The sequence below is a fragment of the Rhyacophila brunnea genome, unplaced genomic scaffold (genome assembly GCF_057557595.1).
Source record: "Rhyacophila brunnea isolate RB1 unplaced genomic scaffold, BYU_Rbru_1.0 scaffold_1, whole genome shotgun sequence".
NCBI classification, from domain to species: domain Eukaryota; kingdom Metazoa; phylum Arthropoda; class Insecta; order Trichoptera; family Rhyacophilidae; genus Rhyacophila; species Rhyacophila brunnea.
The window spans coordinates 4,029,013-4,049,826 of record NW_028232751.1 but is presented as its reverse complement, the minus strand read 5'-3'; the positions used below and the strand labels follow the sequence as shown (position 1 = coordinate 4,049,826).

General features: G+C 36.7%; 3 protein-coding genes across 3 annotated transcripts in view; 1 reads left to right on the top strand and 2 right to left on the bottom strand.

Moving 5' to 3' along the window:
* The window catches only part of LOC147079380 (E3 ubiquitin-protein ligase UHRF1-like), a 32,810-nt gene extending 15,503 nt beyond the window's left edge, over positions 1–17,307 (bottom strand). The window contains exons 1-9 of the mRNA XM_085960377.1: positions 17,211–17,307; positions 15,836–16,391; positions 14,178–14,321; positions 7,054–7,253; positions 5,657–5,757; positions 4,093–4,297; positions 1,869–1,957; positions 912–996; positions 677–803 (exon numbers count right to left, since the gene is read on the bottom strand). Coding sequence (XP_085816503.1) covers positions 677–803; positions 912–996; positions 1,869–1,957; positions 4,093–4,297; positions 5,657–5,757; positions 7,054–7,253; positions 14,178–14,321; positions 15,836–16,391; positions 17,211–17,307 — 1,604 coding nt within the window. The remainder of the gene's footprint in view (positions 1–676; positions 804–911; positions 997–1,868; positions 1,958–4,092; positions 4,298–5,656; positions 5,758–7,053; positions 7,254–14,177; positions 14,322–15,835; positions 16,392–17,210) is intronic.
* The window catches only part of LOC147079374 (RNA polymerase-associated protein CTR9 homolog), a 282,101-nt gene that overhangs the window by 45,637 nt on the left and 215,650 nt on the right, over positions 1–20,814 (bottom strand). The window lies entirely within an intron of this gene.
* LOC147079379 (uncharacterized) lies at positions 17,706–20,533 on the top strand. Its single transcript, XM_085960363.1, has 2 exons — positions 17,706–19,094; positions 20,444–20,533. The coding sequence occupies exons 1-2, from the start codon at positions 17,706–17,708 to the stop codon at positions 20,531–20,533; spliced, it is 1,479 nt and encodes a 492-aa protein (XP_085816489.1).

Sequence of the window (20,814 nt, the reverse complement as noted above, 5' to 3'; positions counted from 1 at the left end):
TTACACAATATTATTATATGTATATATTTTTTTAATATTACTATAAAATCCAAATTCTAATACAATCCAATCCATTCCAATTAAACTCACATAAGTAATTATTATAAGGTACTACCAGGTCGATGGTCCACGTATATTTTTATAATAATCTGACAAAATATAAAAAAGTCCGATTGAAATAAAATGCAAAAAATATATATACCATTGTTTAAATAATAACTGTAATTATATCATCTGTTTTTAGATTTTTTATTAATATACAATTACAGTGACATCTAGATAAGATGCCTCGAAGATTCATTCAAATTGGATTGTAATTGGAATTAGATTCTGATATAATTTTGACCTATATGCTTTGTAATTCGGGGAATAGATGGCTCTATAAAAACGAAACTTTTGATGACATCCCCCTTAAGTAGAGAAATCTAAAATCTGTTGTGGACTCGATCCAACTTAATTGTGTCGATGGACCTATTAGGAATCCAAATAATGATGGAATATTCAAGAATACTTAACACGTATGATACGTATAATGTACGTAGCATTCGGACATTTTCGAATGATTTTGAAACCCTCATAACAAAACCAAGCATTTTGCTAGATCTAGTACTGATGTTAAGAATAATTATAAAGCCAATGCAAATGAAAAAAAACTAAATTAATCATCCACACATACTTGTTCTGCCTGGTTAGTGTCTGGTCGCTAGATTGATCAGCGGTTCTCTTATTCCCAGAGAGATCCCGTCCCCCACTGCCTGTATACGTGAATTCAAGTCCATGGTCCACATCATCTTCATAACCACCTGTTGATGAAACCACAAAATCATTTATAATTTTTTGATGACAGGCATAAACTGTGGCCAACAATTTAGCTGGCTTGCCAAAAGTATTTAAATAAGATGTATCCTAACCTGAAAGAACAATGCTGTAAGCGCCTTCCATATCTCTGCCGTGTATTCCGGCGACCGGCGGTCGATGGACTCCGGACTCTGATAACTAGAAAGAAAGCAAGCATATTTGTCAGACAAAAGTACATATTTCTTCAAATTAAAACTTTTGCTTATTCTGTAGTGTATTGAAAGACAATACAGTAACTGATAATTCTAAATTCGCCGTAAATCGAAATTTTCGCGAAAAAAAAGTCCCTTGAACATTATTTTCATAAAAACCATACCTCTAATTCGAATTTCGTAATACGAAATGATTTCAGAGTCCTAGCATATAAAAATATTCAATAATTATATATTTTTTTTTCCCACCATGTCCGATCCTAATAGGATCATATGGGCCTCCACAGAGTAGAGGTTTGTATTAACAGATTTTGTTTTTTACGAGAAAAAGATGTCAGCCACTTGCTCAACCTATTAGGTCCATACCCTGACTCATACACAAATTGAAAAACAATAATGTGTACTTGCCAGACCCAGGATTCGAACCTGAGACCCACGGCGTGATAGTCCAACACTTAAGCCGCGCGGCCACCGTGGGTGTTATTAGTAAGAAAGTACATAATTTCATGAGTCCGTCATTAGAAATTGTGACAGACTTTTTTAAAACATCATAAATTGCTTATTTTATGAAGGTAATAAAATAATCCTGACATTTTATGACGTATTAATAAAATCATTATCACATCCATTATCAGTGGCACAGCTGCACTCCACTCAGAGAAAAAACAAAAACTGTGATTAAAAACAATAATCTGATTGTAAACGAAATGAAAATCAAAAAAAAAAAATTGTATTTAAATATATTTCATATTTCGTATTTTGAATTTTTGTTCGATTTTCGGTGCCGTGGAATTCGTATTAAGGAGGTTTTCTGTACATTGAACATGCAGCAATAACCATGAATTCCAAAAACAGTACCTGGATTCTGAATCTCCATGTCATCCCGACTTCTATCCCAGGAATCGGTCCAAAATGGTTGGTTGGCATCGAACATGTTTGAGTTCTTCCTATAATAACGTAACAATAAAATTTTGCAATGTTTTAAGAGAAAAAAATACCTATACTAATAATAAATGACAGATCGCATTGTACAAAAAATAGCAGGTAAATACTCTTCAAGAATAAACATTACCTACGTTTAATGTTAATATATATTTACATAGGTCGGTCCTTAAGCTTTAGGCAGCTCTCATATCAAAACTCGCCTCGTTCACAGCTGTGCGAAACATTGTTGCATATGACGAACGTGCACATCTACTAGTGCCACTAGCGACACTCACGTCTTGAAACGTCAAAATAATATACTCCCAGCCAGACGCTATTAAGCAAAATGTCATCAAACGCTGAAGCATAGATTATTATACGTTGGTACCGCAGACATTTAAGTAGAAGGCGAAAATATTGAATTCATCCATCAATTAATAATATTAATAATAAATGTGGCCAGATTTCAACATGCACCAGTGGAAAAAAAAACAGCATATCCTAATATTTAGTTATACCAGCGCATCTATCTATACACAAGACTGCTTTCGGTATTAGCACTTATTGTAATAATTACAATAAGTTAGGCGTCTAAACAGTCAAAACTATCAATCTCACTCTAAAATTTACCACGGCCAAAAGAAGTGCTATTAAAACAGCACTTGTATTTGTAGCAATTACAACTATCTTAATGTAATTGTTACAATAAGTGCTAATACTTTGATACAAACCTACCCTAGATAGCTGCCGTAGCAGACGAAAGCAGTCTTGTGTATAGAATAGATGCGCTGAGCTTAAGTTCAGGCTAATAAAGCTAGTTGCACCTCTGACAACAAATATATACATATTAAACAGATACATCCATCAAAAACATTATGCCACTCGCGCGATACAAGATATTTCATCTTCATAATCCAAAACAATATAGTAAGCATGTATACATAAATAATCTTATAAAAACCTGTGAAACACATCTCAGTGAAAATTAAACGTAAAAATGGCGCGCGTATCATATTATTTTATTTTCGGGTAATCAGTGTCTAGTGTTCAATGAAGAAAAAATATTTTAATAACCATCAGGCAATCGAAATTTAAAAAATGTCAATAACTTTGATTGCGGAACGCAGCGTTGCTTTGTTAAATAAGATTTTCGCATCTGTCATTCTATTTTTATATAATGCATGGCTTTAAACGTTATTTTGATTTGACTGTCAATATTCTATGCATCTCGGCGGAAGCAAGAAGGTTATTTAAAAATTACTGCGCAGACGCAGTAGGCCCACACGCCGGCGTGTAGCGTGTAAAGTTGACCGGCTTTCAACTTTTCTCGGTAGATTGTTTACAATCTGCTTGTTAGCTTGTTCAATGATTACACTGGGCGACTTTACAGGCAGATTGTAAATTCGCTAACAAAGAGCTCGTAAAGTAGCTCAATGTAATTGACGCATTAGTAAGCTGTTCTCCTTGAAACATGTGTTCGTACAGTTAACCGAAATAGCGAAATTACTTCAATATAAATAATTTACAGTTTTACCGGTATAAACATAACTTTATCTATTTCTCGAAAATACTTAATGTAGCTATCTAATTGGAACATAATTGTAAATTACTGTCGCATCTAGTAACATACGCAGTCGTTCAATGGTAAAATGTTCAACAAACAAGTCGTCATTTGATTAAATACTCTACAAACACATGTTTCAAGAACAACGGCTCACGAAGAAGTGTCTTACGGTCAATTGTATACATACAAATTTCCGGACTCGAAAAAATACATAATGGAAAATTTTAAACAATTCAATCTCAATCAATCAAGCAGCAAGATTGCAATGTTTATATTTGCCGTATTACTGTCTTATAACGGAACAGTCTGGCTACGAAAAAACCTGTTTATGAGGCACAAATTGGCGAGTGGTCACTCTGGAGACAAATGAAGAGTTATTACAGAAATCCAGAACCCCACACTGCGTTAACTGATACCCACATGACAATATTGCTTATTGCCTAATCTTATTGAAACATTAAATTAAAGGATGAACAAATAATGGTACTGTTCGGTTATACGGAATACAGCGGAAAAAACATTTTGAAAATAGCCGATAAACTGGATTATATGTTAGGTTAATAACCGAACAGTACCCAAATAATATATACAAACCAACGCAAGCCATCCCTCGGCCCCAGTCCCTGGACGACTTCCCTTGGTTGGGTTTCTTGACTTGCTTCTTGGCGCCGGGAGCGACCACTGAATCAGGGTCTGTCTTGCATTCGGGGCAGTACCAATCGTCGGAGCGGTAGCACTCCATAGTAGGCTGCAAGCACGTCATGTGGTAGAACATGCCGCATTCATTACACATGACCATCTAGAAACGATATATCACAGCAGTAAGTATCAGTTCAATGTTCACAATGAACCATGCAGTAAAAACATGAATGTGATTCTTGGTTCTTTCATTATAAATGTCACTAATTCATAATATGTTCAACAGATCAAAAATGACAAAATACCAGATGAAATATTCTTCAACCATCGCTCGGTTGGACCATACAGATACCATGCAGTACAAAGTGTTTAGCGGGTTTCTTGGATACCAAAATCCGGTTTGCTTGAAGAGGAGGGAATATCTAGACTTTTTTACAATTAAAAGTACAAATATTGCTGAATAATTTTTTTAAAATTCATTAAGGCTACTTCAGCTGGGGCACGGTCTAAAACGATTGTGACTATGCGACGATTTTGCAAACGACGCGTGCAGAACAAAACATAATTTATCATAAAAATTCAACATACGTCCATTTAATGTTATGTTTATTGTTCTATTAATAATAATAATATATTCATTGACATGTTTTCTTTTTCAAGTAAATGGGTAACGTTTTTTAGTCATCTTTACAGGATTTAAGAATTAATTCCCCCGACGTCATCACAAAACAAATTGATGTGTTCAAAGCTCGACTTTCGCTCTCCGATTTTGGCAGCGAGTCCGAAATTTCGTCGCACCTATAGTTGAAAATTATTTGCCGTTTCACTGAAGTATGCTCTTAAGCCCTGTCTAACCAAACAATAATAGATAGAAAATATTATTATATCGTTCGAAAATATTCGAAGTTATGTATGATTTAATTGCATAAATCTAGATATTTTACTGCTGTCATCCCTCAACTACCCTTTAATTGGAAAGTATGTACGCGCATTACAAGTTATAATTCTTTGGCGTAATAAAACAAAAATAAAACTTGTGATAAACTAGATTCTTTGACTAGCTCTTAATTATCTTGTTAAATTACACACTCACGAAAAAGGACAGCTTATTAGAATGCTGTTGGTTTATTTCTATACACTTTAACTTATATTACTAAATTATATAATGGTTACTCGTCAATTTTATTTTTAAAGTACCAACTGTCACTCTGACGTTTAATCGTTTGTTTGCGTAAGGAATTGCAAATGGCCGACAATAATAAATTCGCTGCCTAGGCACTAGAACAATTCTAAACTATAATATTATACTGTACAATCGTCACGATTGCAGTATCATACTGTGGCGTAAAGGTAGTGCGTTCGCCTGATAACCGAACAATCGGTGGTTCGAATCCAATCGAGTGCGATTTTTTTCATGTGAAAAAATAATTTATGTGTTACATGTCACACGCCAAAAATACACTGATCTGATTTCCCAAACGCGCCAAAAGAAGTATAACTTCAAAAATAATATTTAAACCTCTTCGGGTGAATTTTTTCCGGCGCAGACATAGCAGCCACATTCTCTGCAAGGGACTTCTGTATTGTCCCGGCATTTCGTGCACGTCAAAGGAGCAGCACCTAGTTAACATGAAAACAAATTAATTGTAGTATAACTGACTACTACACCAGTCAGTTTTTGACAGGCCATGGTGAATTCGCTGCCACTGCTAGATTTGTTACCCAGCCAACATGTTCATGTGGCGGAGAACTACAGGATGCAAACCATATCCTCTGGAAATGTCCAAGAATGTGGTCCGAGAGGGAAGAGATGCATTAAGTCGGTTCAACCAGCTGTTGGGCCCATCGGGCCGTCCAACCTGGTCCCCACAAAGGCCAACTATATTGCATTTAAAAAATTTGCGGTGTCTTATTGCAGACATGAAGATCTCTTCGCATAATTTTGTTTTAGCTTTGTTTTTTGTATCTCATATATCATTAAATTGATTTATTTCTGTTAAGTCTCCGTGGCAGTTTTTATTAAATTATGTCTTTATTTATATAACAAAATGATCCTAAATTCAAGGGAAAAAGTATATTTTCGATTGATTTTGAACACAAAAAAGTCATAATCTATCCAATCATCAATGAACAGTTTACATGTCTTTAATTAGTATGTCATATACCAGAAATGTTTGATAAAAATTAGCAAATTACAATTGCTAAATTAAAAATTACACAACTTTTGGACTAATTCTAAATCTGAATTCAAACAAAGTTATTACTGCGATATAATAAATCATGGCTTGGAAGATTGAATAAGCCAATCATATTCATGGTAGGATTTTTTAGGAGAACATTTTTAGTATTATTTTTTTTACTTTCATTCCACATATCATTTAGGACTGTACTAAAAAATACACACATTTTGCAAGCGTCATACAGCCGGCTCTCACATCAAAACTCATCTCGCCTGCAACGTGTCGAATATGTCGATGTGACGTCATCGTTATTCACAAAACACACATTGATAAATGGAGCTCCACAGATTGGTCAAATGTGACTTTTTAGTTTGAAAAAAAAATCTACTGTTGCATGCTTCTCGGGCTGCGAGTCGAAGACGCCTGGACGCATATACAAACACCTACGAATTGGTCTTTCCTATACCGGCTCGCCGATCACCGTTCAGACGTTCTTGGAAGGTTTGATTTATGGCTGTGCGGCAGACGAGGCGAATTTAGATTTGAGAGCCGGGATAAACATGCATATCACGAAGTTTGACAGATAAAAATATGACGTATGAACAAGTAAACATTATATAAATAAAACCAAATAAAATAAGTGATGCTCAACCATCCCTCGATAAATCTATAAGTCAAGTACATATTAAGATATTAAATAATCAATTTGAAATAGGATATAATATGTATATTTTACGTTTTTCAGTTGGTGTCACCATCAACATCTCATATTCTTCCGTTCTATCGGCTAGAGGAATTACAGTTTCGATTGCGAAAATCTTATCATGACATTTCACCTTCACGTCATTCTGTGGAATGTCTTTTCTGTGGTATAGTGTTCCGATGAGTTCAGTATATTTATGTAATTTTACTATCTCTTTTATGCAATAATCAAACCTGAAAAAAAATTATAGTTGTAATCAGTGGCGGCCGGTGATTTTTTGGATTGTAATTTTTGAGAGTGCGCTGGAAACTTACCTTATTGAAAAATGAAATCAATTCGGCGTTGTTTTTGATTTGACAAAACGTTATTGACATTTGGAAAATTACCTGTATATTTTATATTTTTAATAAAACATGATACGAGTTAATTAAATCTTTATTTGATTAGTTTTAAGAAACGATTGTATCTCTTATAGTAGATAAATACCTCTTACTTTTAAAGAAAACCATCTTATTCTATGTACCTTTACCAATTTGTACTTGTATTAATTTGTAATTTTTTTGTAAAATTAGGTATCTTTACCAATTTGTACACTATATGAATAATGATTATTATGAAACTGAACTTTGTGAAATAGTATTAAGATTTATTAGCTTATCACTAGAATTCATGAATTAATAATTTACTATATTATAAATAACCGACATCATTTCGCATTTAGTCAACACACAGAGTACACATAAATCAAAATATGTTACCGACATTGTATTTCTTACCGATGTTAAATTTAGAAAATAATGAATTCTATTGTTTTTAGTTTTACAGACATTTTACATACGAGATTGCTAAATATAATACTAAACATAATAACAAACCATAATTAAAATCTGTAATTGCTCTCTACTCAGACCAAATAATGTCATTTTACCGGGTCGGCGCACGATATTCTGGAACTTTACGTATGGCGAAACGTATTAGCACGGTTTAAGTTGTTTTTTAATGGTTTTAGTTCATACTAAGCTTTAGGTTCATTTTAAGTAAACTAAATATGTTGCCCGGGCGCAAATGATTTCAGCGAGGATGACGTATACGGTGCATAGTGACTGTATTATCGCCTATTGACAATATGGTCACATCGGTTTATGGTTTGCATTACAATAAATGAGCGATAATATTAAAAACCTATGAAGAAAAAATATGATTTACGATGTTGAACAATGTTTCATAGCAATGCAAGCAGTGCAGTGCACTTGTATGATGTTAGATCAGCCGCCGCTGGTTCTAATAGATAATGATTGACAAAAAAAAACTAATTCATGTCATTTGATAAAATTAACTACTTCATACTAAATCGACACAATGAATGCATAGAATATCATATACATAAGACAAGCTAAATAGTTACAGGCAAATGCCGATATCATTATTTTATTTTGCTTATATTTATTGCAACTATTGATTTTTCTGACCATGTCCGATCCTAATAGGATTATATGGGCCTTTACAGAGTGAAGGTTTGCATAACAGATTTTATTTTTACGAGAAATGGATGTCAGCCACTTACTTGCTCAACCAAGTACCAAGTCCATACTCTGACTTTCAACACAAATTGAAAAACAATATGTGTACTTGTCAGACCCAGGATTCGAACCTGGGACCCACGACGCTATAGGCCGACGCTTAAGCCGCGCGGCCATCGTGAGTGTAATCTCTAATAAAAATATGCATATTGTTCTTAATTGGAAATACAATATGATGGAAAAACTAAACTATCGTTAAAACTAATAATTTAAAAGTAAAACACAAAACGTCATTTACTAGTAACATTACAAATTGGAAATATCAGTGTTTGCTTTTAAACGTTTCATATCATTTAATACTGTGATGAACTTAGTTCTAAATTCGTACACCGGACGATTTATGATGGAATTTCTACAGTAGAAGGCAATAATTTTTCTATGTTAGCTTTCGAGATGTGGCTATATACACGCATCCTCAAAATTCCTTGCAACTGACCGGGTGACAAATGTTGAAATTCTCAATCGAATGGGGAAGAACCGAGAAGTTCTGCGTAGTATCAAAACCAGGAAACTACAATACCTCGGCCACAGTATGAGGGGACAAAAGTACAGCATTCCGTAACTTGTCATTCAAGGAAAGATCGGCTCAATGTTACGAGAGTTACGTCAGTTTTTTTTATTCTATACTTGAAAGTATCTAAACGACACTTTTGGGCATAGACAACCATGGCAAAGCCGCTATTATAAGTGTAGACAATAAGTACGGTCACAGAGAACAGTGAAATATTTTAATAAACTTAATAATTAACAATACAGTTATTAAGTTGGCAACAATACCTCTCGTTTTTTTTTTTTTTTCGACCATGTCCGATCCTACTAAGATCATATGGGCCTCCACAGAGTAGAGGTTTGTATTAACAGATTTTTTTTACGAGAAATGGATGTCAGCCACTTGCTCAACCTATTAGGTCCATACCCTGACTCACACACATATTGAAAAACAATATGTGTACTTGCCAGACCCAGGATTCGAACCTGGGACCCACGGCATGATAGTCCGACGCTTATGCCGCGCGGCCACTGTGGGCGTTTACATTGCGTATAATATTCCTAATTGTAATTGTAACCTCTCGTTTACATTGCGTATAATATTCTCTATACCTGATCTATGTTCTCTAATGAAGAAATTAAATAAACTTCGGATTGAGGTGATTCGGGCGCATTTAAAATGATAGGTGACACGCTTATTGAATATATTTATGCGGTAATGTCAATATTAACACTATACGGTCCGCGAATTTTCGCGACGTACCTACACCAATATCCGGTATTTTTAAATGAAAATCAACAAATTTTGATCGTGAAGTTAAAAATGATATAACTTTTGATTATAAATTTATTAAATTTTCAGAAAATACTTAAAATATATCAATGCATCAAATTGTGTCATTTATTCAAAACTTGTCAACCTCTGGCCCGCGTTTCATAAATGTAAAGTATATAATTTGTAAATTTTCGTAAATTGTTTATTATATGTTATTAGATTAGTTCAATTTGTTAAATATAATGTAAAGGAAACAGCCTATTGATATAAAGCAATCACAATATATTATTTTTTAATTAAAAAATGTAATAAAATATTCAAATACAAAATGTTTTACACCGCTATAGAATACGTATCAATTCATTTTTAGCGCTAGCTACTCATATCTCTGATTATCAAATATAATAAAATAACAAAGACTTCACACAAACTGTGAAATGTTTAAAAATAAATGCACATTCATTCCCGAACGAACACTTATTACTGATTTATTGGTTTTATGGCTGAGGCCTAGCCGATAGAGGCAGTGCAGTGGCGTGCATATTTTCGAGTAAATTCAATTAAATAAAATGCACGCATATACATTCCCACCGCTTATTACAATTTGGTATTTTTGTAAGAATCGAGACAATCCAATAACAGTGCAGAGGCGTGCGTAAAAAATCATATAACAAAATCTATGAGCAATAAATTGTAAAACAAACATCTACTTATATTCCACAAAAATATTTGAATGAACACTCAATCTTATGGATAATACCTTTAGATAACTGGTTAGGCACGAAATAATTATTGGCACATAATATTATAGTGTACGAGTAGATTTAAAACAAATTAAACACTAAAACTGAAATTATTTGAAATAGTTTATAAAACTATGAATGTAAAATGAACTAACAACTAATACATTTTTTTAAATGATAAGAAAAGCAATTACCAATATGTAGATGTAGAGGTACTTTACACTCTTTGGACATGTAAATAGGTTCTTTTCGAAGTTTATGTGAGGAACACACTTCACACTTTCTTCTTAAACGTTTATTAGTTGCGGAAATCCCCGGAAATATTAGATTGTGACTGAAAATTGCGGAGATATTTGATGTAGTTTTATACTGCCAGAGAGTCTTTGTAATGAAGTAGGTGAACTGGTTTTATGGGTTGAATCTGTATCAGAAGATATAGAAGGTGCATGCGTTTCCGTAACATCAATTGATTCAGATGTCTGTATATCCTCGATCCAAACTTTATGTTCAACAAAAAATCGTGAAATTTCATTTTTCATTATTAGTGAAATGTAAATATCGCAATATTTGAAAAACCGCTTACGTGGCATAGTTTTCGAAAATATGGGAGTCTCTATAAGTGGATTTGTCGACCAAAAAGACTGAGTCGCTTTTCTGACAATTCCCATTATTATCACCAACCCGAACCACTTTTTTAACTCCGACATGGTTATGTTCACTCATTTTTTAGATTTAGCTTCAGGACTTAAATTATCAGTGTCAAATGTTACTCCTGATAATCCTTCAAATAGCTTGTTCTCTCTCGGCGGAGATCCTCAGAATCACTCACGCAATATGTTGTACGTGCGCGTGTTCTCAAAGGAGCAAATGAGTCTGTTTCAATATCACTAAAATCTCCGATATCTTCACAGTCACTGGGAATATCTGACATACAATCCGCATAGTTTTCCTCTAAAAACGATTGATCCTCCATTTTAAAAAGTGTTTTTGGAGATAAAACTAATAAAAAATATATATCCTAGCTAAAATATACTTATTATATAATTATAATATATAAAATATACTTATAATATAGAAATTAGTGCTACAAATATAAATAATAATAGCTATTATTTGTGCAGTTACACAAGCAATAATCTCCCGAAAAAAGCGAACGAAAATGACAACGCAATACAAGTTCACATTTATAACTGTTCTCATTTTCAAGATAAAATTTCTATCATGGATGATGAAGCATGGTGAACGTTTCATGGGTAGTAAACCATTAAAGACAACATATCAAATAGCACGCAATTTCATAGCTAAAAATTGCGTTCATTTAAAAAAAAAGAATGCAGGTTCATAAATGGTTGACTACCACTGAAAAGGGTCGACAATTAAATTTCGAAGTTGAAGTGACGACACTGGAATATAACATTGAGTGTTTATTACCTTTTTTGTTCATGTCTTGGGTACAAAAAAATACTGAATGGTATTACGTCCGCCATCTCTGTAAAAACCCCGAAATATTTTTTTTCCATCGTGCTTTTACTTCTTGCACATGTCATTCAACCATCTGTCGATAGATCTTGCAACCAAATATTGAATTTCATATTTATTTTTCACAGTAAAGATATAGTAGATATAGTAACGTTCGGCTCGCAAAGGACGCCAATGTGGCGTTGCCGGACCGTAGAGTGTTAAGTGGAATAAATCAACATATTTGATATTATCTCGATAATCAGCCACCTTAAATTCAAATCGCTTCACGATTCGCGCGATACATCACGTCACCGCACCGCTGCGTGCCGCCATTTGTCAGGTGAAATTTGCAATTCAAAAAAGAAGAATGAACATGTATCCCTTGTTTTAAATTACCTACCTACCTATTTAATTGATCGATTATTCCTATAATGAAGCTGATGTTATAAATATATATTTAGGTTCGTGATAATTATTCATTCATAATTAAGTATTAAATCTCCCGATTTAAAAAAAAAACATTAATTTAAATATAAACCCGGCTAGGTCTTCAGTGAACGCTCTCTTTAAATAGACAGATGGTTTTGAGACGATTAATATGAAACGTAGCTCATATATTTTGATAACTTAACGGGTTATTTATACGGAACCGTAACTGTGATTCCCGATTTTTAAAAGTCCATTTACTAAAACATAAGTCGCTTAATTAGAAACTTATATTAACTGTCATCGACGGCAGCTGAGGGTGCGTGCAGCCGCGTTGTAGATATGTTTCAGACGATACTCATTTACATATTCCAAAGTTTAATCGTTCTCCATCGAGTGATAAGATAGTTAAATTAGATTGTAAATTTATCTCGTTCCGGCGTGCCCTCGCGCTTTATCAACCCATAGCGATCTCAAACGGGAGATTGCAAGAAATGAAATCAACTTTGGATTGAGGTGATTCGGGCGCATTTAAATGATGGGTGACACGCCAAATGAATATACTTACGCCATAACGTCAATATCAAGTCGGAAAAGTCAATATTCTTGGCATTTTAGTGAACATCAGTGACGGAAATTTAAAAAAGGACACCGTTCGCGCGACGCGAGGCCACTGCCATCTGTCGGATCAAACTATAACTTCAAAAAATATCATTTGTCATGAGACAATAACAGCACAGCGGTGACGTACCTAATCGAATCGTCGATAATAATTAATGCCCCAATTCCTATCGATGAATACTATATTGCATAGAATACTCGTTATATTTATGTGGTTTCGTAAATTTTTAAAAATAGGCACCTACCCGCCTAACCTATCTAATAATAAAAATATATACCTAGGTACTTTATGCTCCGTTCTTCTTATGACCGTCTACGTATTCAATAAATTAATATAATTTATAGGTAATTATATTTATGACCACAAGGATGATGTATAAATATTGCTATGTTTCAACGTATTTGATGACATAGGTAATATTATCATCCTTGTTACCGACTACAAAATAAACGGAATAATATTTCTTTATTTTCGCATGTTTAGAGTGTTTTTATACAAAGGATTAAGCACGAGTGCCTTCGTGTCAAAGGTTACATTATATTTATTTTAATTTTATGAAATGCATTGGCAAACTCCATTATGCTAAAATGATTTTTGAAAACGGCGATTTCATTAATAATGTTTGAATTTTATTCATTGTAAATGATTTTTATATTTGTACTTATTGTCTACGCTTATAATAGCGGTTTTGCCATGATTGTCTATGTTCAAAAAGTGTTGTTTAGATGCTTTCAAGTATTGAATAAAGAAATCAGACGTTTATCCTGGGTAAGCTGTCGTAATATAGAGCCGAAAGATCAATGTTACGTGTAGCAGACGGCGCCGCATTTCGTGGCTTAAGAACCTCCGTGATTGGTACGAGTGCAGCTCCACTGAACTGGTCTGGGTAGCAGACGACAAATTTAAGATCGCCTTGATGGTGACCGAACTCCGCTAGGGGATGGCACATTAAGAAGAAGTTTCAATATTGACTCCTATAATTTAATCTCAAGAGAGGAGAGAAAAATATTTCTTCATGGATTCAAATGTTTGTTATCACTTATCACCAATGCAAGACTTACCAAAATCCTTTTTCATCAGGTTCCACCGGATTATAATTTAAGAAAACCATTTGTTCAACTTTGAGGTCTTCAATTTTTATTTCAGTTCTCGACCGTGGTCTTATTTCAGACAACTTGCAGTACCGCGATGAACATTCACATTTGCTATAAAATAAAGACCTTGATAAACACAAACTAAATACAATAGATATCACAGGCATTAATAATTACTGTCGAATAAACAGTTTAACAGTCGTCTACCTTTTATGAAAATTGTGCCACTTAGGTATGGCTATTTTTCTCTTAATTACCAAATATGACATTAAACTCACTTTAAATAAGTCCAACAACCAATATTAATTGTGTATGTTTCATAGACAATCATTACTAATATAAAATATGTAAACATGAAAATACCAATTTTTCAAGTAAATAACTTATTCTATTGTGTGCACATTAATGCTGCGATTACATTATGATCACGTCACATGCTGGTACGGCAACAAATTTAGTCTATGGTTTCATCAGTCCACAGAATATTTTGAATGATCACTATCTCTATAAATTTAATTATGGAAAGTGCCAACTCTGATGTATTAGTATTTTGAATTATTATTCATTATTCATGCTAATTTCAATTAATTTTAACAGTTTCTACGTGAGCGTACGTTAAAATTACTTGCGATATTCTATCCAGAGATAATATTTTGAACAGAACCCAACCAGCAGACCATAGATAATAGATGTAAACACCAGACATAGATAATAATTTAATAGAAAATCCATAGAAAATAAAAATAAAAACAGAGAGCGCGCGTTTTGATGTGAGTCAAAATGTGTAAGCATGCAGAACATAATAAAAAACGTTCATTGAGTCATGCGGTTGCCGATGTAGCGCGGTACGCGTGAGGTGACCTCATTGTTGTTCTGGCGATTTCGGCAGATTTGCTAACTGCAATGTTCATTTGAAGGTTCAAAATGGGATGGGAGCATCAGTCTGATAACATTTTAAAAACCAAGAAAAACGACCATTACACACTTTTTTCCTGTAGCGGCAGCTTACTGTGACACCACGGGACAGCACAAATCAAATCTTTTTCTTTGAAGCTCGCTACATATCCACATATCGCATAAGGGTTTGTCGTGGGGGAAGGGGTCTGACGTAAGGTTGTGATTTGTGACGAAGGCGATATGGGGGGTGTAGTAAATGTGATGTCACAAAACCAACCAAACTAACTATTTTTTTTATGAATAAAATAATAAATAAATGAATGGAATAAAATTCTGAAAGTGACAACTTTTAATGAACAATTTTTTTAGCGAATGAAGGGATTTGAAAAGTGATATAATGTAAACTAGGTGTAAAAGAATTTATGATGAAATATAATAGTGGGGGGACACAATGTCAAAAATGACAAACTGAAACCTTGAAATTGGGACCTTGAGACATACTTAATAGGTTAAATTATATTAGGTATAAAAAACTACTTATACCCCAATATACTAGCATGTCATGCTACTGGTTTTCATTGCTGTTATACCAGAACAAAGTAGCAATCCGAAAAAAATTTCGGTGTTTTAATTTGTCTTATTTTTGAAAAACTGCCACCATATAAGTGAATGAATGAATTAACACAATTAAATGATCGTAAATGAAGTGTAAAATTAAATTAACTTACTCAAGAAAAATAACTTTGTACAATAACCCTTCTTCATCGGTGAAACTTTCATTTCCATTAGTAATTTTCGTGTCGTTTTTCTTAATTAATTCATCTTTGACTTCTGATACTTCCTCTTCCTCTATTACTTCCGGTGAAACCAATTTCTTTTTGGCAGAGAAATAGTCTTTGACAGCACGTTTAGGAGTCTTGTTGGCAGATTGGGGCGATTTCGGTTGTTCAGGACTTGTATCGCATTTACTACTGCTATGTTTATCATCAGCATCTTTCCGCAGAGACTTTCTATTACTGTTTGGAGTTGTAAATTTATCTTCCTTATTATTTTTTTGTGGTGTTTTTTCCAGACTTCCCTGACTGGTTTTTTTGGATGGCGATCTACTAGTACTAGGTTCATCTACTTCATTTGAATTTGAGTGGGTTCCATTCGTACAATCATTCGGAGATACGTATTCTGGATCTTTCACTATTTGTGAAACCTTTCCTTCGAACCAGGCGCTGAGAAATTTATCGTAGATATCAATAAGGTCGCCGGCACGATAAAATTTACTGACAGCATCTATAAAAAGAGTAAATAATGACGTTAATTAATTTTTATTTTGTATGGACTAAACAAAAATGACAGGAAAAGCTTCATCTGAAATCAGCCTCAGGTCAAGGTAACAGATGACATAACCAAAAGTAATAATAAAAAAAAAACAAAATTCATGAAAAACGGGAACATAAGACTTCAGAGTAATAATATAAAGAGAGTGGCTATTGTTCAGCAAAATGACGCCGTGTTTCTTGCGTATTACGCACAGTAGAACCTCAAATTTATTAACACATCCACGGACTCAACGTCTGTAGACGTCGTATTCTGTGAGATGTGATATGACAGGACGTCCATAGACATCTTGTACTGTGGAACGGAATACGACATTTATAGAAGAATTTTTGGTAGACAAGAGCGAAACATGAATAGGTACCATACCTTTTCGATTTCTTTAAAGACCAAATAGGTATTGTCACCATTATAATAATGCATCAGTGAGACATGTAACTGGCTTGTAATGTCATAAGTCCCAGGTTCGAATCCTGGTTCTGACAAATACATATATTGTTTTTCAATTTGTGGATGGAGTCAAAGTATGGACCTAATAGATTGAACAATTGGCTAACGTCCATTCCTCGTAAAAACAAAAACTGAATACAAACCTCCACTCTGTGGAGCCACATATGATCTTATTAGGATCGGACATGGGCAAAAGAAATATGTAAGCATACTAAAGGTTGGTATGACTTCAGTGGGGTATGCCTTGATGCCAGATCAGGTGTGCTTCCATTTGAAATGCTGAGTATGTGGACTATCCATGATAGCTCTGCCAACAAATCCTACCTCTAACCTCTCCGTGGGGGTCCCTAGGCAATGCAGCATGCTGTAGCAGATAGAGGAGGGTGCAAGGCGAATCACCAGCGCCTAAAAACTGGTACATTCTGGCTACGGGAAGGAAAACCCCTACAGAAAACCAGGGCATGTTCACGGGCCCTAAGGTGGCAGCCCCACCAGTGAACTCGGGTGCTGTGGGATGATCACCTGCACACCCTAAAACAACAGATTAATCCAAGCACAGGGAAGCCTCGGACCCCCGTTTCCATCTTGACGACCTCGCCTGAATTCGGTAAACGATTTTGTTTTGGAACCTACAATATCCGTACTCTAAATGTCCCTGGAAAGGCCGAGCATCTAACAGAAATACTTTCTCAATACAAGTTAGATGTTCTCGGGATCAGTGAGTGTCGACTCACTGGCATTGGCGAGAAGTTTATTCGTGGGTTTCGTCTATTGTACTCCGGACACGCCACATTGCGACGTAGTGGAGTCGGATTGCTGATGTCCAAGGAAGCTTGCAAGTGCCTCACCAGCTGGGAACCTATCTCCGAACGTCTACTCCGCGCTACTTTCAAGACCAAGTCGGGCTCCATCACTTTTCTGCAGTGCTATGCTCCCACAGAGGCTGCTAGCGATGCAGATAAGGATACATTCTACGAAAGTTTGGCGGAAGCCGCTGGAAATATCCCCAGCTGTGATCATGCAGTTATCCTTGGTGATCTTAATGCCAAAGTAGGATCTGACCCCTCGCGTGGACCCTTTGTGCTGGGAAAACATGGCCTTGGCCAAATGAACGATAATGGTTCCCGTCTGGTAGATTTTGCCTCAATGAATGGTCTTGTGATTGGTGGTAGTCTTTTCCCTCATAAGACCATCCACAAATATACATGGACATCGCCAGACGGTAATACAAGAAACCAGATCGACCACATTTTGGTCAAAGCGAAATACCGGCATGAACTGCTAGACGTGCGGACATATAGAGGTGCAGACATCCACAGTGACCACGAACTCTTGGTCGGGAAATCCCGTATAGACCTCAAACGAGTCCCAAAACCCAAAAGGACGGTCAGACTCGATGTGGAAAAACTGAAAAGTACCCGTGTGCGTGCAACCTATGAGCTGGAGCTGCAGAAGCGCTTATATGATGCTAGAACTCTCACGTCTTCCATCGACTCGGATCCCTTGGAAGGAAAATGGATATTATTCCGGGATGCTATAATGAGCTCCGCAACTACTGCATTAGGAGAGCGGCATACGCACAGACCGGACTGGATGTCACCTCATACATGGGAGATGATTGAGAAGAGGAAGCTCCTGAAAGAATTGCGAGACAATGGTACATACGACCCACAGCGCAGCGCGGAATACCAGACAATGGACCGCGTGGTAAAGCGTTCTGCCCGCCGCGATAAGCGCCGACGCCTGGATGACCTCATTCGGGATGCGGAATCTGCTGCCTGCAAGAATAATCCAAGTGCTCTCTTCCGCATCACCAGAGCAATTTGCGGTAAGAAACGTCCAGTGGTCACTGCATTACGCAACTCTGACGGAGTGACAGTCACCGAACCTGCAAAGGTCCAGGAGCTATGGCGCCAACATTTCAGTGATGTCCTGAATCGCCCACCTCCATTGCATCCCTTCGATATTCCGTCGGAGATCACCGCCCTCGGAATCACTACTGCATTGGGATTCTGCGAAGATCCTCCGACAACTGCTGAAGTTAAAGAGGCTGTCAAAAGACTGAAGCGCAGGAAAGCTCCTGGAGATGATGGCATCCATGCAGAATTTCTGCTCTGCGGACTGAGCGCTGTATTGCCGTCCTTGTGTGACCTTCTGCACGAGGTGTGGGAAAGGGAGCAGTGCCCCAAAGCCTGGAGGGATGGTACCGTTGTTACTCTGCACAAAAAGGGTAACCCACAAGACTGTAATAATTACAGAGGAATCACTCTCCTCAGCGTTCCCGGGAAGGTGTTGGCGCAGATTCTCCTGTACAGGATTAGAAGTCCCATGCTGGACGTTTTGCGTGCGCAGCAGAGTGGATTTGTCCCGGGGAAGTCCTGCTCAGAGCATATTTCAACTCTCCGAAGCCTTCTGCAACAGTACCAAGAGATGAATATACCTGTCGCCTGCTGCTTCGTGGACTATGAAAAGGCATTTGACAGTCCTCATCGTGAATCTCTGTGGCAAATTCTGCTAGGATATGGTGTCCCACGGAAACTGGTCGCCGTAATAAGTGCTCTCTACACCAATACAGAGTGTCGCGTGAGAGCAGTCGGAACATCCTCTGACCTCTTTGAAATCACGTCAGGAGTCAAGCAAGGATGTGTACTTGCGCCCTTTCTTTTTATCATCATGATGGATTTCATAATGCGTAAGACGGTTTGCCCCGACAGTGGGATACGCCTACATCATGATGACACAAGCGATCTATGCGAAGAAAGACTGTGAAGTATGCAGACGACGCAGTCGTGTTTGACTCGACGATCGAGAGGTTGGAGGTGACCGTGAACAGGCTAGCCGCGAACTCGATGCGTGTGGGTCTTCATCTGAATGCCGCTAAGACCAAATCCATGTGCAGTGCTGCTTGCATCGACGCCGACACTCCTCTGCGGGTTTCTGGTCTGCCCGTCGAGCTGGTGTCCAGATTCAAGTACTTGGGTGCCACGGTTGCCGATGATGGTGGTATTTCTAGTGAGCTTGGAATCCGCATGGGTGTGGCGGGCTCTGCGTTCAACCGACTTGGAGTCGCATGGAGGTCAAGGCTGTATTCTGTGAGGACCAAATGTCGTTTGTTTAACGCGTGCGTGCTACCTGTGCTCCTGTATGGCTGTGAGACATGGCATCTTACGAAGCTTCAAGAGTCACGGCTTTTGAGCTTTGAGAATCGATGTCTCCGCAGAATCTTAGGGGTACATTGGTACGACCGCGTTACAAATATCCGAGTTCGTGAGCAGACACAACAGCCTTCGGTGATTGAAGTTATCACGAAGAGACGATTCACGTGGCTGGGACATGTATTCCGGATGCCGCCAAAGAGTGCGGCACTTCGTACCCTTGTGGCACAGCCTCAAGGGTTCCGTCGCCGTGGCCGGCCCTCCCTCACCCTGCAGCGATGCTACAAAAGCGACCTACGTGCTGCAGGTCTGACATGGCGGGAGGCACAGGAGTTGGCGATGGACCGAGGGAAGTGGCGCCAACTTGTGCTTGCCCTATGCCCCAATGTTGGGATGTGACAGGGTGAAAGAAGAAGAAGAAAGGTTCATCAGTATAAGTTGTCTGGGCGCCTCATGCTAATATTTGACATCATTCAACTCTTTATACCGTGATGGGCTTAGTTCTAAATTTGAACACTGGAGGATTTATGAAACTGTATAAAGCCACAGATAGTACCCATAAAGCCTGGATAATAAAATTAGGTATCTAATGAGAAATGTCCCTAAATATACTAAATTAAAAAACAAATAAACAATATTAAGGTATAAGTAATTCATAATCGATTAACTCGTTAACTGATGACCACATAATTATAATGTTAATTGCTACGCGCCAGGTGCGGTTTACGCATTGAACGACTTAACTGAATGCTCTGTCGTACAAAATGACTTAG

Coding starts and splice junctions, on each gene's coding strand:
- LOC147079379 (XM_085960363.1), top strand. CDS start 17,706: ATGTCCAAGGAAGCTTGCAAGTGCCTCACCAGCTGGGAACCTATCTCC. Junction 19,095..20,443: donor AAGCCTGGAGGGATGGTACC/GTTGTTACTCTG, acceptor GGGATGTGACAG/GGTGAAAGAAGAAGAAGAAA.